Raw genomic sequence first — 17,197 nt, 5'->3', positions numbered from 1 at the left:
ATTAGGACGGGCGCCTCATTTTCTATTTTGTAAGTGGCACGAAATAATATGGCAAACGTGACACACGCAATATCATAGCTTATACTTTGAAACGTAATGTGCGCGCGCAGTTATAAATATGAACCGCAGCCGCCGTTTGTGCCTTATTCCCATTGCATGTGCTAATGTATTAGTAACTGGTTAGCAAAGAATGCAAAATGGGGGAAGGGGTTTATGTCTGGACTTGCCGCAGCTTAAACATGGTCCAAATGGACCTGTAAAAATGCCTGTGCACCCTATTTAGGAATCCTTACCATTTTAAAAGTGAAGGGGTCAAGCCGTTGCCATATGGCAAAATAGTTCTGAATTTACAATTACACCTGCGGACAGCAATACAATGACTTCAAGGTCATATTTGGCAAAGAAATTAGACCACTGATACTTTTGACCCTTGGTTCTTCACTATATGTGGTAGGTACGTGACAAAAATTGACTGCTTAGGATAGAGAAGAATGGATAATCTTTATATTTTTACAGAAAATCAAACCATTTAAGGGAACAGGGAATCGTTAGCATTCATGCCACTTGAGCATTTTCCTACTAAACTCATGTACTGCAGAGACATAACTGTGTTACTTTACTGTCATTTTCTAGGACATAATGAAGCATTTGAATCTGTCCTTTTCTGCCTGTGGATTTCTCGGGATCTACCACTTGGGGGCAGCATCTGCTTTTGTAAAACATGGCCAGAAGATGCTGAATGATGTAAATGTCTTTGCTGGAGCTTCAGCCGGATCCCTGGCTGCTACAGTTCTTTTAACAGCACCACACAAAATACAGGTATAATCTGAGAGTTCAATAGACAGCCTGTCATTTGCAGATAGGGAGATAATTCTTATCAGACGTTCTGAAATATGAACTCATTTGTGACGTTAATTATTGGCTTTTGATGAAATTAAATGATAATTTAATCAGTAAATATAAACCTGCATGCATTTAAATACATACAAACATGGACATATTCACTGGTACAAGGCGAGCACTAGTGATGTCTTGTATTAGAAAAATGTAACTAACGCATATCAACACTCATTATAACAAAGAAGCTTTACCTATGAAGGTTGTACAAAAGGTTAAAATGTAGGGTCATCTTGGATGAACTTACACTGATATACAGCTTTAGGCTAGTGTATAAAAGCTATTCCCTAATGTATAATACGCATAATACGATTGGGAATGATATACAAATAAGCAGGAGGAACTTCCCCCTCAATGCACTGCAAATCTGACAGCAGAAGTATTCTTTTTTTATGGCAGCCTGTCGACCAAGCAGCAGGTACATGCTGCCATAATACCACTCATATCTGTTGAATAGGAACCTACTGGGAATTTGTATTCAATATGCTATGGTGCTTCGTGTCAAAATTCTCAAAGGCTTTGGACATGAGTGGATAACTAACTTTTATATATTTTGGTTGTTCCCTTGAGTTGACTAGTTATACTTTCAGTCTGCAAAATTCAATGTTTCATAAATTTGTTTAGAAAGACATATTTCATTTTCAATTTGCTCCTAGTTTCAGAATACATGTTGAAGTGTTCTTTTCCAGTGAGTTCTGTGTGCCCAGGATGCTGCTGTCATCACTAGCTCTCATTTACCAGCACAGCTTTAAGTATGGACTCTTCTACACCCCCTCCACCAAATCCAAGTGCCTGATCCTTTTCTCCTCTAACATCTGCAGTCATGGGAGAGTCAAAATTTCCACAAACTCTTTAGATGGCCAAGAGGCCCCATCTAAAAGCAATACTGAATGTCTCTTTCTGTCACTACCAGAGCTTTGAGACGTTCTCACAGCTCTGTGTCTCCACCCCTGTGATGATGTCACTTAGAGTTTGGAGGTGTTCTCACTGTTCTGTTTCTCCGCCCCTGTGATGAGGTCTTTACTCCCAGCTGTCTCTCCTGCGTTTGATTTCCCTGCCTTTAAATCACCCCTCCTCCTATTGCAGGGCGTGGATTATATTTCTCTTTTCAGTTGTAGCTCTGCCTTGAGTATCTTCACTTCTTAAGCTACTAGTTCTCTGGACCTGTGTTCTGCTGCTGCAAGCACTCCGGATATTGCCAGCAGGCCCTTGGATCCGTCTTCTCTGCGGCTGCAGCTCCATCAGCTAAGTGTGCAGACTTTGTTGTGTACCTGGTGATTTCCTGACTGGATCTGAGGTGGCCACGGTTCCCTCCATATTCTGAGCAGGGCATCGGTGGCCGTGCCCCTTCCACTATTGTAGGTGTTACAGGGCTCATCAGTCTAAGGTACGCGGGCATGCCTCGTTCCACCATTTGGATCCGGGCATGTGCTTTAGCAGCATAGGGAGAGTGTTGAGGGTCTGACAGGGGTCACCCTTTCTCTTCCCTAGTTTGGGTCTGGTCAGTAGCTCTTCTTACTGTGTATGCTCTGGTTACCCTTAAACAGCCGTGACACTTTCTCTTCGGGGTACCAGACAGTCTCTGCACTATACATTTAGGACATGTGTCTTAAGCTCGGCATAAGTGGAAGTGATGCATACTGCTGACCATAATGAACTTCATATTGTCCCAAATAGACCGTCATAGTGAATCTTACATGGCGGTAGTCTGGTCCCCCTTTGATCTATATTAACACCCTTGCAAGAACAATGTTTAGCTTTGTATAATTGTATAACCACCAAAATCATGGGGAGGATTTCTGGATGCATCTTGGACTCCCAGGTCGCTGCTGGGAACGATGTTGTCAGAATAGTACGCCATCTTTAACTGACAATAATACGCACCAAACCGAGGATAAAATCGGTTTTGGAGAAAAAATTAAGAAACATCCTTTCCTGTATATTTACTTGTGTATAAAGTGCAAGTGCTGCCAAAAATTACAAGGAAGAGGAAATCCGACACAACCTGTATATCACATAAAGGAGGGCCCCATTCACATTGTGGTACAATTGTTTATGTAGTGAGACTCCTACACTCATAAAGCCTATGCACTAAGTGAAAGGGCTGCCAAAGATTACACGGAACCAGCAATCCAATACACCCTTTGTTACACATAAAGGAGGGCATCCTACACAGCCTTGAAAAATTATGTTTAATGGCCTGCTGGTGACCCTCAAAAACATTTGGAGCATGGGCCTGCTGATCTGACCATCTAAAAGACCTGGGGCCGATCGCAAGTCCCAGTGATGGCGATGATCCATTCCGATGTCTTGCCCTTTTGATGATGTTTTCAGCTCAAACCATGGTGACCACTGGTAACGGTGAATCGGTGTTTGATTCCGGACAGAGAGCCTGAGCAACGGATGCGTCTACCACATCCAAGCAAGGCAGCATGCGTGCAAGTTACCTATTAGGTATAATTAGGGTGTGGGCCTGCAGGTGAGCTGACCCTGTAAAAGATTTTAGGTGTGGGCCTGCAGGTGAGCTGACCCTGTAAAAGATTTTAGGTGCAGGCCTGCTGTTGAGCTGACCCTGTAAAAGATTGTAGGTGACGGCCTGCTGGTGAGCTGACCCTGTAAAAAAAAATTATGCGAGGGCCTGCTGCTAAGCTGACCCTGCAAAACATTGTATGCGAGGGCCTGCTGGTGAGATGACTCAGATACATAATTTTGGATGCCGGGTTGCAGCTGCATCCTGAAAATTTGAATTCGGTAATGGTCTGGCCCCGCAAAAGGTCCTTTGCTTCTGCACTTGTTCTGCCTCCTCCCAATGTCTCCTGCCAATTCTTTTTTGAAGTGGATGCCTTTTCCATAGAGGCTGTTTTACTACAGAAAAAGTTACAAGGGTAAGATGTTTACATGTGTATTTGTCTCCAAGCTCTTCGCCCCTACAGAGAGGAATTGCTGTATAGGAGACAAAGAGCTTCTGGCCATAAAACTTTGCCTTGGAGGATTGCCGTTATCTATTGGAGGGGGCCCAGCATCCAGTGATAATCACCAACCACAAGAGTCTTACATATCTGCAGACGTCCCAACGTGTGAACCCTCGCCTAGCCAGATGGGCACTCTTCGTCTCCCCTTTTGATTTTGAGCTTTACTTTCGCCCTGCCGAGAAGAACTATAAGGCAGATGCTCTGTCTCGGTCATTTGATTTCTCTGACCAACAGGAGTAGCCCCAGTGCATTTTAGATCCTGCCCGCTTGACCACAGTTGCTCCTGTTCTGGTAAGACATCCCTCTCAGGAAGGTAAGACATCCCTCTCAGGAAGACATTCTTGCCATCTGCCAAAAGAAAGCATATTCTAGCTTGGGTGCGCAACTCCAAACTGGCTGGTCACCTAGGGATCCGCAAGACCACAGAAATTTTGTCTCACCACTACTGGTGGTCCACACTGTCTAAGGATGTGTGTGATTATGTGTTTGCCTGCACCATCTGTGCTCAGAATAAAGTCTCCAGGACAAAACCACCCGGGCTCTTGTTGCCCCTTCCCGTGCCTGATGCCCCATGGCAATGTATTGCCATGGGGCATCAGGCACGGGAAGGGGCAACAACAGCCCGGGTGGTTTTGTCCTGGAGACTTTATTCTGAGCACAGATGGACACAAATGCACTTTGTTACAGATCTGCCCTCTTCTGCTGGATGTACAGCTATCTGGGTGGTCGTGGACCGCTTCTCTAAGACGGCGCACTTCATTTTTTTGGCTGGACTGCCCTCGGCTGCTGAACTTGCTAAACTGTTCGTGAGACACATATTTTGTTTGCATGGTCTACCTTGGCATATTGTTTCCAATCGCGGAATTCAATTTACCTCTAAGCTTTGGAGAGCCCTTTGTCGGCTGCTCGAAATTGAGCTGGACTTCTCTTCTGGTTATCATCCCCAGACCAATAGGCAAGTAGAGTGGGTAAATCAGATATTAAAGAACTATCACCAGAATTTTGTTTTAGCCGAACACGACAACTGGGTACAATTGCTACCTTGGGCTGAATTCTCCTATATCAACCACTCTAGTGAGTCTACTGGATCCTTTCCATGTTTTGTCATTTATGGACAACACCACCATTCTCCTCTCCTTGTTCCTACATCTTCTGGGGTTCAAGCTGCGGATTCCCCTTGCAGGTATTTTTTGAAGATTTGGCATGACACCAAGGACTGCATCAACAAAACAGTGACCCGCATAAAAGCGAACACAGACAAGAGAAGAAGAAAACCTTCTCAGTTCTCGTCTGGAGATAAGGTATGTCTCTCTTCTAAAAACATCCGCTTAAGGGTTCTAAATTTTTAAGTTTGCTCCTAGGTTCCTTGGACCCTTTGAAGTATTGAGGAGAATCAACAAATTAACATATAAGTTATGTCTGCCTCTCTCTCTGCGTTCTCCTAATGCTTTCACGTGTCCTTACTAACACCAGTAGTCCTTAATCGCTTCTCAATGGCTCTTTCTACTCTAACTCCGGTGTCTGAATATTCTGACGAGCCATTTGAGGTCGAAGACATCTTGGACATCAAGAAGAGTGGCAAGAAGACCTACTATCTTGTGGACTGGAAGGGCTTTGGTTCTGAGGAGAGGTCTTGGAAACCAGAGGAGAACATTCAAGACTCTGAGCCTGATTAAAAAGTTTGTCTCATCATGGACTCAAGAAGAGGGGGTGTAAGGGGGGGGTACTCTAACATTGGCTGCTCTGCGCCGCTGTTCCCCTGCTTACCGCTGTGGTCTCGGGCGCCGTGTTCAGCAGTGATCTACGGCCGGTGCTTCCCATTCACCGCTGCAGTCCTTGGCTCTGTCTGTGTGGGTGCCGTTGTTTCAGGATCCGCTCCATAGTTTGCTCTCAGCCTGGGCCACAGCATTCTTGCTGCTTGTTTCCTGCAGCACTTCCTTAAGGGCTGGCACGTGTCACTTCCTGGGCTTTATGGGTTAGGTCATGTGACCTTGCTGACCTATCCTGGCCCTCCTGCGCATATATAAGTGGCTCAACCCCCTTCCCAGATGCCTCAGTGTCAAGGTCCTTGTCTCCTGCTAAAGTAGCTTTTTTCAGCTTGTGTTCTTGTGTTTCCTGACTTGTATCTGTATTCCTGGCTCTGCTACCTGTTATATCCCTACCTGCTTGCCTTGACTCTACTGTTGCCGATCCGGATTGCCTGAGCTGTACCTGTGCCACCTGCCCTGACCTTTTGCCTGTCTGACTACGCCTCTGCCTCATCCTTTGGTCCTGCACTTTTCTGAGGAAATTTCTGCTTTGCCTAGACCAGCTGTCTCGTGTGCCTATACTCCTCGAGAGGTAGAGACCTGGTGTTCTCCTTCGGGTAAGTCTATCCCCACCATCAGGGGTACTGTGAAGATCCAGGGGTTCACTTAGACAATGCCTTGAGAGGAGGTAGGACACGTGGCACAGTGGGTTCACACCCGCTACTTCATAGAAACCATGGATTCCCTATTGTTATCTGGTTGGTTCATTAAAACACCAGGCAAGCACCAGCCATTAATTACATATACAGTAATCTGTTATACCTTTTTTTTTTTTTTTTTTTTTTTTTATTATTTAGTGCATTCATATTTATGCATGTATTACATTGTCAGTTAAAATATCAGTAGAAATATAATTTTCCTTTGGCTTACAGGAAAGTAGGAATTTCCTTTACACATTCTCTGAAGATTTTAGAAGCCGATTTCCTGGAGTGGTTAAACCAAGATATGATTTCATGAATTGCTTAAGGTGAGCAAGCAAATATGACAGAACTCTGCTTTCTTTGAGTAGTCTAAACAGAGAACAGATTATAGTTTGGTGGACCAAGCTTTCATTCTTACTCAGAGACGCGGATGTATATTCCTTTCACAATGGAATGCAAAAAGGCATTCTTCCCAAAGCTACAGCTGAATGCAGAACACCTGTTAAATATTTATTGCCTGCTAAATAATAAAATATGAATAATGTTTATCATTTGTTTGCCATAGGGAAGGCATAGAAACAATTCTACCTGCTCAGGCTCATGAGATAGCTGAGAATCGTCTCTGTGTATCAATCACAAACTCTAAAAGCATAGAAAATTGCTTGGTTTCAAGTTTTGCCTCTAGAGAAGAACTCATTAAGGTAACACCATTGTCATCATTGACTTTGTCAAATGTTAATGCATAGTGTTGTGGTAAACCTGATGAGCTCTGTGTTTTATTTAATGGAAATCCCATTCTACTTAAAATAATCAGATATCTTGTGTCCAGCATCGATATTATTATCTTAGTGTGACTGTCCAGTTAGTTTCTTGAGATTTGTAATTGTGGTTGATCAACCTTATATGGATACATTTTTCAACTGTATTACTTCAAAAACCATAAACTGCCTAATCAAGTGCTTGTGATCAGTGTACAGGACAATGTGCAAAATATGTATTGAAATAATGGACAAATTAGCTATGTAATGCTATTTACTGGCATTTAGTTTTTATATTTTACATTTATTGCTAAAGTTTAATGGTAATTTGAGACCTGCGGCAATTGCATAGCAACCGGGCAGGCTGAATCAGGCTTTGGTGGCACACTTTATTTAAATGAGCCAATAGGGATAAATCTGTGTACTTGCTGAAAGATGGCATCACGTGGGCAATCTAAGAGTTTTATTGACAATCAGAATAAGGCCTCATGCACACGGACGTTTTTTTTCACGGTCTGCAAAACGGGGTTCCGTTGGTCCGTGATCCGTGACCGTTTTTCCGTCCGTGGGTCTTCCTTGATTTTTGGAGGATCCACGGACATGAAAAAAAAGTCATTTTGGTGTCCGCCTGGCCGTGCGGAGCCAAACGGATCCGTCCTGAATTACAATGCAAGTCAATGGGGACGGATCCGTTTGATGTTGACACAATATGGTGCCATTTCAAACGGATCCGTCCCCATTGACTTTCAATGTAAAGTCTGGAGTTCTGTTATACCATCGGATTGGAGTTTTCTCCAATCCGATGGTATATTTTAACTTGTAGCGTCCCCATCACCATGGGAACGCCTCTATGTTAGAATATACTGTCGGATATGAGCTACATCGTGAAACTCATTTCCGACAGTATATTCTAACACAGAGGCGTTCCCATGGTGATGGAGACGCTTCAGGTTAGAATATACAAAAAAACTGTGTACATGACTGTCCCCTGCTGCCTGGCAGGTGCTGCCAGGCAGCAGGGGGCAGACCCCCCCCCCTGTTTTTAACTCATTGGTGGCCAGTGGGCCCCCCCTCCCCTGTTGTTAACTCGTTGGTGGCCAGTGTGCGCACCCCCCTCCCTCCCTCCCTCTATTGTAATAATAGCATTGGGGCCAGTGTGCCCCCCCCCCCCCCCGATCATCGGTGGCAGCGGAGTAGAAGATTCATACTTACCTGGCTGCTGGCTGCTGCGATCTCTGTGTCCGGCCGGGAGCTCCTCCTACTGGTAAGTGACAGGTCTGTGCGGCGCATTGCTGTCACTTACCAGTAGGAGGAGCTCCCGGCCGGACGCAGACATCGCAGCAGCAGCCAGGTAAGTATGAAAATCTTCTACTCCGCTGCCACCGATGATCGGGGGGGGGGGGGGGGGTGCGCACACTGGCCCCAGTGCTATTATTACAATAGAGGGAGGGAGGGGGGGGGTGCGCACACTGGCCCCAATGTATTAAAACAATAGAGGGAGGGAGGGGGGGGTTGGGGGGGCGCGCGCACACTGGCCCCAATGTATTAAAACAATAGAGGGAGGGAGGGAGGGGGGTGCGCACACTGGCCACCAACGAGTTAACAGGGGAGGGGGGGGCCGCACAATGATATTCAAACTGGGGAGGGGGGGGGGGTCTGCCCCCTGCTGCCTGGCAGCCCTGATCTCTTACAGGGGGATATGATAGTACAATTAACCCCTTCAGGTGCCGCACCTGATGGGGTTAATTGTACTATCATATCCCCCTGTAAGAGATCGGGTGCTGCCAGGCAGCAGGGGGCAGTCTTGTACACAGTTTGTAGTGTATTCTAACTAGAAGCGTCCCATCACCATGGGAACGCCTCTGTGTTAGAATATACTGTCGGATCTGAGTTTTCACGAAGTGAAAACTCAGCTCTGAAAAAGCTTTTATGCAGACGGATCTTCGGATCCGTCTGTATGAAACTAAAACCTACGGCCACGGATCACGGACACGGATGCCAATCTTGTGTGCATCCGTGTTCTTTCACGGACCCATTGACTTGAATGGGCCCGTGAACCGTTGGCCGTGAAAAAAATAGGACAGGTCATATTTTTTTCACGGCCAGGAAACACGGCTCACGGATGCGGCTGCCAAACGGTGCATTTTCCGATTTTTCCACGGACCCATTGAAAGTCAATGGGTCCGTGAAAAAAAACGGAAAACGGCACAACGGCCACGGATGCACACAACGGTCGTGTGCATGAGGCCTAAGGGAGTTATAATGAAAAGTTTCCTCTTAAAGGGTTTGCATAAAGTTATCCCCTATCGACATAATAGGGAATAACTATTAGATTGGTGTGAATCCTACTACTGGAAGCCCTACCGTGAAGTCCCCCATAATTAACTGGGAGGCTAGTCGGGCATATGCTCATCTGATCTATTTATTTTATATGGGCGTTTCCTTAGATGTCTGTTGCAAAATGTCTAGCTTCATAAAATAAATAATAATAAATTACACCCTGTCAAGAGATGCCTATCCTCCTATCATGTATGTGTTTGTGTGACCACTGTGGTTGCATCGTGCATTGCAGCCTGACAAGTGTTTTATTAGCATTTTGCAATTGTATGTTGTACATAATGGGTATGGTAGCTTTAGATGTGTTCTATCAGGTTCTTCTTTCATTGATCTATATTCCATTGGTTTCTGTTGTGAGAATAACATAGCCTGCATTACAAGCCAATGGGGGTCACATTAAATCATGATTTAGCCATCAGATGAATTTAAACAAAAAGATCATGTGCATCTTGGACTCTGTAAAAGCAGAAGCCATGACACCAGCCTGAATAGAGCCTTAGTCAGGTGCAGTATTCATTTTTGTCACACTGGTTACAACTTGTGAAATAAATAAAACTGATCTTAATATTTTTTTTTTAGTTTACAGCCTTATTATGTAAGGCTGCTATCATATTTACATCTGTTACAGCAGGGTCATCCAGCCAATGCAATGCAGCCTAGATAAAGAAGCATGTTATAAGCTTGAGGGATTTACATGTCAGCTATGTTGAATGCCAAGTACGGTATATATCAGATGTTTGATATAACTGCAAGCAAAGTGACTGTTCCATATGTTAATCTTAAAGGGTAACTGAGTTTTAGAGCTTCTTGCAAATTAACTTCTGCACTATGGCTACCTGGTGTCTGCTGTTTTAAAGAGCAGACACCTGGCACTAATGTCTGCAACCAGTGGTAATGCCGGTTGCAGACTTTTAACCCTTCAGATGCTGTAGTCAGCCGGGTATGCTCAAGCTCCCCCTGGCGTGGACCTGGAGCATGTATACAGCATCTCCTGTCCTCCTATGTGATGGTACCCAGGATGGTACACAGCATTGAGGCAGGAAAACCTTCCTCAAAACAATAAAATTGAGGTATCCACAACTAGTGATGGACAAACATCGGCTGGGACATTTTGCGAATGCGTGTTCGCGATCAAATTTTCACAAACTGCGTGTTTGTGGCAGCCTCCATTCACTTTAAAGGGAACCTGTCACCTGGATTTTGTGTATAGAGCTGAGGACATGGGTTGCTAGATGGCCATCAGCACATCTGCAATATCCAGTCCCCATAGCTCTGTGCGCTTTTATTGTGTAAAAAAAACTATTGATACATATGCAAATTAACATAAAGGAGTCATATCTTACTTGTGTGACCAGAGAAGAGTCAAATTTTCAAGCTCTGACTCATCTCAAGTTAATTTGCATATGTATCAAATAGTTTTTTATACACAATAAAAGCACACAGAGCTATGGGGACTGGATATTGCAGATGTGCTGATGGCCATCTAGCAACCCATGTCCTCAGCTCTATACACAAAATCCAGGTGACAGGTTCCCTTTAAAGGCAGGCGAACCTTAAAAACCTTCAGGTCATATTTGCAGCCACCAAATACTTGCTAGAAGTGCACAAATAGTCCTACAACATGACAGTGACATACCAGGGGGGGGGGGGGGGGATCAATGGCAAAAATTCCCACAAAAAATATGTATTTTAATCAGGGGCCATTTTTATGCGTCTTAATTTAAGGGAAACTCTCAAAAATGTGCTCCGCTGGAGCCTAGAATTTTTTTTTTTTAGGCCACAAGTGTACAGGCCGCAAAAATTATGCATTCACCTGACAGAAAATAACAAGTGATTATCTGGATGGAGGTACATTAGGCGGTCACTGAATAACAATTTTACTGTAGGCCAGTATAAGCCCCAAAAATTAAGCATTCACCTGACATAAAAGAACAAGTGATTATGTGGCTGGAGATACATTAGGCAGACACTGAATAACAATTTTACTGTAGGCCAGTGGAGAATAGGCCCCCAAAATTAGGCATTCATCTGACAGAAAAGGCCTTTTATGATGCTGTATATATATAAGACAAAGAACATTCTTTGTTCTGGTTGGTGGCGGATATGTGTGGGCAGGCATGAGGAAATTCAATTGCACGTGGTTGTCACAGGTGTTGAATTCCTCCGAGATCCATGCCTCATTCATTTTTAGAAATGTGAGGTAGTCCCTAATGTTGTGAGCTAGGTGAGTGTGCTTATCGCTCACGTTCCCCCCTGCTGCGCTAAACGTCCTTTTGGACAGGACACTCGACGAGGGGCAAGCCAAGAGTTCCATGGCAAATTGTGCCAGCTCTGGCCACAGGTCAAGCCTGCACACCCAGTAGTACAGGGGTTTCTTTCTTCTTAGAGCATACACATCAGCCGTTAACCCAATGTAGTTGGACACCTGTCGGTCTAGGCGTTCCCTGAGGCTGGATCCAGAGGGTGGCTGTCGCTGGGTTGGCTGCAAGAATGATCTCATATCCGAAGTGACCAACACATCGTCAAACTGCCCTCTTCTTGCAGGTGCGGTAGGATTGGTCCTAAAATTCATAAAGAAGACCGCGCAGCTCATGAACAACCACTGCATGTGCCAGTATTCAAAGGCATACAGAAAGTGCATTTTCAATGTGATCGATCACTGGGTATGAAATCCGGGCTCTCGCCACAGTCAATATCTTTATTTCCTGGATGTTATACAAGATAGTCTGACATAGTGAAATACCGCAGATATTCCAGTAAGCACACTTTTTATTATACTTACAAAATTAAGAACAAATAAATGCACATAAAATCAGGGCAGGTGGAGATACTGCATGTATCATATGCATTTATTTATTCTTAATTTTGTAAGTATAATAAAAAGCGTGTTTACTGGAATGGTCAGTTAATCTTGTATAATATCCAGAATATAAAGAAACTGACTGCAGTGGAAGCCCGGATTTTAAACCCAGTGCTCGATCGCATTGAATAGACACTTTCTGTATGCCTTTGAATACTGTCACTTCCATTGGTGGTTCATGAGCTGCATTGTATTCTTTATGAAATTTAGGACTAAGTGTGAAATTGAGCCCACTTCACCATAGACCTGCTGCGCTCCAAGCAAGATTGCGGTTTGAGACTTTGCTTTTTTAATCAATTTTATTTGCATAAGTTTGCGGTAGGATTGGTACTCGCACCTGTTTCGCTGTGGGTGAAAATTCCTCTGCCAGCGCCAGCAACAGCAGAATGCCGCATCTCTCACAGCAAGGCCTGGAAATGCTGCATTATGACAGCCCTCTGTGATGCTGGTAACATGTCTGCCAATTTGTGTCTAAGTAAGTTGCCACCCAGTACTGGTCCTTGCCCTTTATGCTTTTTATACACTGAAGCATGAATGCCCAGATTTGAGCAAAATTGGAAGCGGTGGAGCTCCCTGGCTCCTGCCTATTGCCCAGGAGAATGTCGTCTTTGGTCTCCTCCCTCCAGCGGGGGACAACACCAGGGATTGCCGAAAAGTTTAAAGTCTTCATCAAAGTCTGCTCTTCTTGCTCCTCCTCCTCCCCCAGCCACCATCCTCCTCTAACTCCTTCACACTCCTGCTGACTTGTGTCAGATGGAGTAGCCCCCACTGTGAATTCATTCAGCTTTGCGACTTCCTCATCTTCCAGCTCCTGCTCCTCGCGGATTGATCAATGACACAACACAATGCACGCTCCATAAAGAAGTCGTAAGGAACGATGTCACTGATGGTGCCCTGTCTGCAAATGACCAGTTTGGTGATCTCATCAAATAGCCACAGAAGTCTGCATGCATTGCGCATGAGCAGCCATTGGCACGGTGAAAAGAAACCAAGCTCCCCAGAACCTTTCCTGCTGCACAGTTTGTATAGGTAGTCACTAATGGCATGTTGCTGCTGGAGCAGCCTATCAAGCATATACAAGGTGGAGTTCCAGCGCATCGGGCTGTCACAAATCAGATGTCTGACGGGCAGGTGGTGTCGCCGCTGAACGTCAGCAAGGCAAGCCATGGCTATGTAAGATATTCTAAAATGGCCAGATATTTTCCTGGACTGCCGCAAGACGTCCTGGACCCCGGGTATTTGGCAACGAATCACTGCACGACTAAGTTCAGGATGTGTGCCATGCATGGCACGTGTTTCATTTTGCCCTGTTTCAGCGCACTCAGCAGATTGTCACCATTGTTGCTCCCCACTTTACCAACTGTCAAATTGAGCGGGGTTAGCCACTGATCGGCCTGTGACCGCAGAGCTAAAAGCAGTGCAGGACCGGTATGGCTCTTGACGTCCAGGCACAACAGCCATAGCACAGCATGGCAACATCTCACCTGGCACGTCAAATAGGTTCCGGGTAGCTTGGGAGGTGCAGTGGAAGAGGCCGTAACAGTGGAAATGATGGAGGAGTCAACCAAGGAGGAGACTTAGGATTGAGTAGGAGGAGGAGAAGAGGAGGCAAGCCTGCATGCAATCCGTGTCTGTAACGCCAAATCCACACGGTTGCCACAGGTTACATGCGTAATGGCCGTCAGAAGGTTCACCCAGTGGGCAGTAAAAGTTATGTACCTTCCCTGCCCGTATTTGCTAGACCACGTGTCTGTTGTCAGATGTATCTTGGCACCGACATTGTGTGCCAGAGATATATTCACTTGCCGCTGATCGTGGCCACCTAGCTCTGGGAAATATTGCCTTACTTGGACTTTCCTTTACAGTGTGCCAATGGCCACAACATTTCTCAGAGTCCACCAGTTTTATATGGCAGTAGTTGGCGGGCTAGCAGTTCTGTTAAGCCAGTGGTCAGGCGTTAAGCAAGAGCGTTATCTGGAGTCATCAACTTTTTACGCTCGAACAGTTGGGTCACGGAAGCCTGCCCTATGCAAGATGAACACGACTACGGCACCATGAAAGGTGGAGCAGAGGACAAATGGGAGGAGAGAGAAGGAGAAGAGGCGGGACGTGGAGAGCCGGGAGTGTGGTTTTAGGGTTTCTGACGGCATTGCTCCCACTGGGCTCAGTGATGGGAGGCCAGGTGCCTTCTTAAGGCGGTCCCGCCAAGGTGAATGTTGGGCTTACCGCGACTTATACGTTGACAGCCCAGGCTGCAGATGGCAACACTATTGTCAGCAGCTGACACATAAAAAAAAAAGCCCACACTGCGGAGCCATGTGCCGGCATCCTGGTAGCACAAGATGTGACCGTGCATAGTGGATGGCTCGCTCCAGATGCATTTGCAGTCTGCTATTTGCCTCCTGTGCATTGCAAGTTCTGCCTGCTTCTCTCCTTCTTCTTGCTATCTGCTGCTCCATCTCTCCCTCTGAACTCCCCTTCTCTTGCTCTCTTGAGGGCACTTATGTGACGTCCATAGACATGTCATCATCCTCACATTCACCACCACAGACATTAGAGATCTTGGAGTAGGCAGCAACAGCGGGGACCACCCTCCTTGGGCTGATCTGGGTACTGTTGTCAGACTGCTGGGTAGTGACCGTTGCTACCTCCTCTTCCTCATCCGATGCCAAGAATTGCTGCTCATCGGTATGGTCTGGGAATTGATGATAAAATAATTCCCCTGACTCGAGTGGAGGGGCTATGGTGGTGGTGGTGGTGGGGTCTTTGGCGGTGCACACAGCAGAGAGTGAAGAGGGTGCAGATACATCAATCCCCTTAATCAGTATTTTGTGGAAGCAGGTATATAGTACCCCTCAATCTGTATTTTGTGGAAGCAGGTAAATCAAACCCCTTATTCAGTATTTTGTGGAAGCAGATATATTGCACACCTCAATCAGTATTTTGTCGATGCAGGTATATCAAACCCCTTAATCAGTATTTTGTGGAAGCAGGTATATCTTGCCCCTCAATTAGTATTTTGTAGAAACAGGCATATAGAACCCCTTAATCAATATTTTGTGGAAGCAGGTATATCACACCCCTCAATCAGTATTTTGTGGAAGAAGGTATATAAAAACCCCTTAATCAGTATTTTGTGGAAGCAGGTATATAGAACCCCTCAATCTGTATTTTGTAGAAGCAGGTATATTGCAGGCCTCAATTAATATTTGGTGGAAGCAGGTATATTGCACCCCTCAACCAGCTTTTTGGGGGGCAACAGGTATATCATACCCGTTGCAAATAGGTGTTCCAATAGCGCTTGTCCCTCTATATACCTGTGTTATCACAGCCGAACCTCACACAACTGTTGCACAATACAAATGTGCTATATACTTTCTATGTTAGAAAGTATATTATAGGTATATCACACCCCTCAATCAGTTTTTTTGGGGGGGCAACAGGTATATTACACCAGTTGCAATTAGTTATTCCAATAGCGTTTGTCCCTCTATATAGCTGTGGTATCGTAGCAGAACCGCACACAACTGCTACTCAATACAAATGCAACATAATATACTTTCTATGCTAGAAAATATATCATAAGTATATCACACCTATCAGTAGAACACCTATACCAGTCCTTAAAAGTACTATTGTGGCCCTATTAGCTAGCGTTTGGTGTCCCTACCAGTCTGTCCCTGCTCCACAAAGCAACCTCTCCCTATACTGGCAAAACACAGAATGTAAAATGGCTGCCACATCGGGTTTTGTTATAGGGTGGGGGTGTGTCCATGTGCTTTAACATCTCAATTGGCTGTCCTGTCCCACCTGATGGATGTGTCATGGGTCAAATTTTGGAGCAATGCAAAAGAATATGGTGCATGTGAACATCGCTATATGTTCACATGTTCGGCGAATCGCAAATGAGCAAAGTTCGCCACAAAACGACCGTTGGGGGAACCGCAAGGTCATCTCTATCCACAACAGAGATGACCATAATTCCATGTGGATCCCTCCCTTATAGGATTGGCAGGATCCATTGATTCCCTCAACCTTTTTAAAAAAAATGCAAATGTCATGAAAACAACTGATCTTTCAAGAGAAATGTATTACATGGCAGTCATTCAGATGTTTTCCATTTTGTCTAAGATAGAACCCTCTGTGATCCATATGCCCAAATAGTGTGTATGTACTGGATTTATCTCCATGAGACAACCCCTTTAATAAAGATTCTAGCTTCTGTAGAAAGTTGCCTAAAATAGGTGACTTTGTAAAAACTACTACAATGCTTATATAATTGATGAAGTATACCTTTGCCATTTGCCTTTTAGAAGGCTTATTATATAACCCGCAAACGATCATTTCTACAGTAGATTGAGTTTTTGTAATTTTCAGTGTAATGGTAATAAGTAGTAGGCACTAGGGTTCAGCAGCTACAGTCATAAAAAGGCACAATTGTGCTCTTAAATATGTGGTTATGTACAGTATGCACCAAGCAATTCATTCTCACTTGGACTTTTTAATGCCTCCCTAATTGGAAATCTTGGAAAGGACACTCCTTTTGCTTCCACATTGACCTTAACATTTTAATTGTTTAAAACCTTAATTTCTTTACGAGAAACAATATTTCAGTGTCTCAAGCCTCTAGTTGAATTTCCTTTTTCAAGGCACAAAAAAATCTAAGATTATGCAATGCCAAAGTCATTTTAAATGATCTTTAAAAATAAATACAAATATGAAGGCTACTAGTACATGGAATCAAAATAATAATAATAATAATAATAATACCAGGAGTCAGTACTAAACCAACTGATGCACTGACTCCAACAACAACTAAAATAAAAAAATCCTGAACATTTGGCATCACATTTGAAAAGACAAAGACTCCCAGCCTTGAAAAAGTACAAGAAAAAACATCTGGCACCTATCATAAAGGGAGTAA

The 17,197-nt window shown here is 44.6% G+C and overlaps 1 protein-coding gene across 2 annotated transcripts in view; it reads left to right on the top strand.

The window, feature by feature from the left end:
- The window catches only part of PNPLA4 (patatin like phospholipase domain containing 4), a 116,687-nt gene that overhangs the window by 364 nt on the left and 99,126 nt on the right, over positions 1-17,197 (top strand). Inside the window, exons 1-4 of one of the 2 annotated variants that reach the window (XM_044287342.1) lie at positions 339-454; positions 634-819; positions 6,550-6,644; positions 6,884-7,019. In XM_044287342.1, the coding sequence (XP_044143277.1) occupies positions 640-819; positions 6,550-6,644; positions 6,884-7,019 (411 nt within the window). In that variant the 5' untranslated portion in view covers positions 339-454; positions 634-639. Of the gene's footprint in view, positions 1-338; positions 455-633; positions 820-6,549; positions 6,645-6,883; positions 7,020-17,197 lie in introns of those variants that run through there. The other variant, XM_044287341.1, reaches the window with a different exon arrangement.

The sequence above is a fragment of the Bufo gargarizans genome, chromosome 3 (assembly GCF_014858855.1).
Source record: "Bufo gargarizans isolate SCDJY-AF-19 chromosome 3, ASM1485885v1, whole genome shotgun sequence".
Lineage (NCBI taxonomy): Eukaryota > Metazoa > Chordata > Amphibia > Anura > Bufonidae > Bufo > Bufo gargarizans.
The sequence above is the reverse complement of the archived record's forward strand: the minus strand, read 5'-3'. Positions and strand labels throughout refer to the sequence as shown.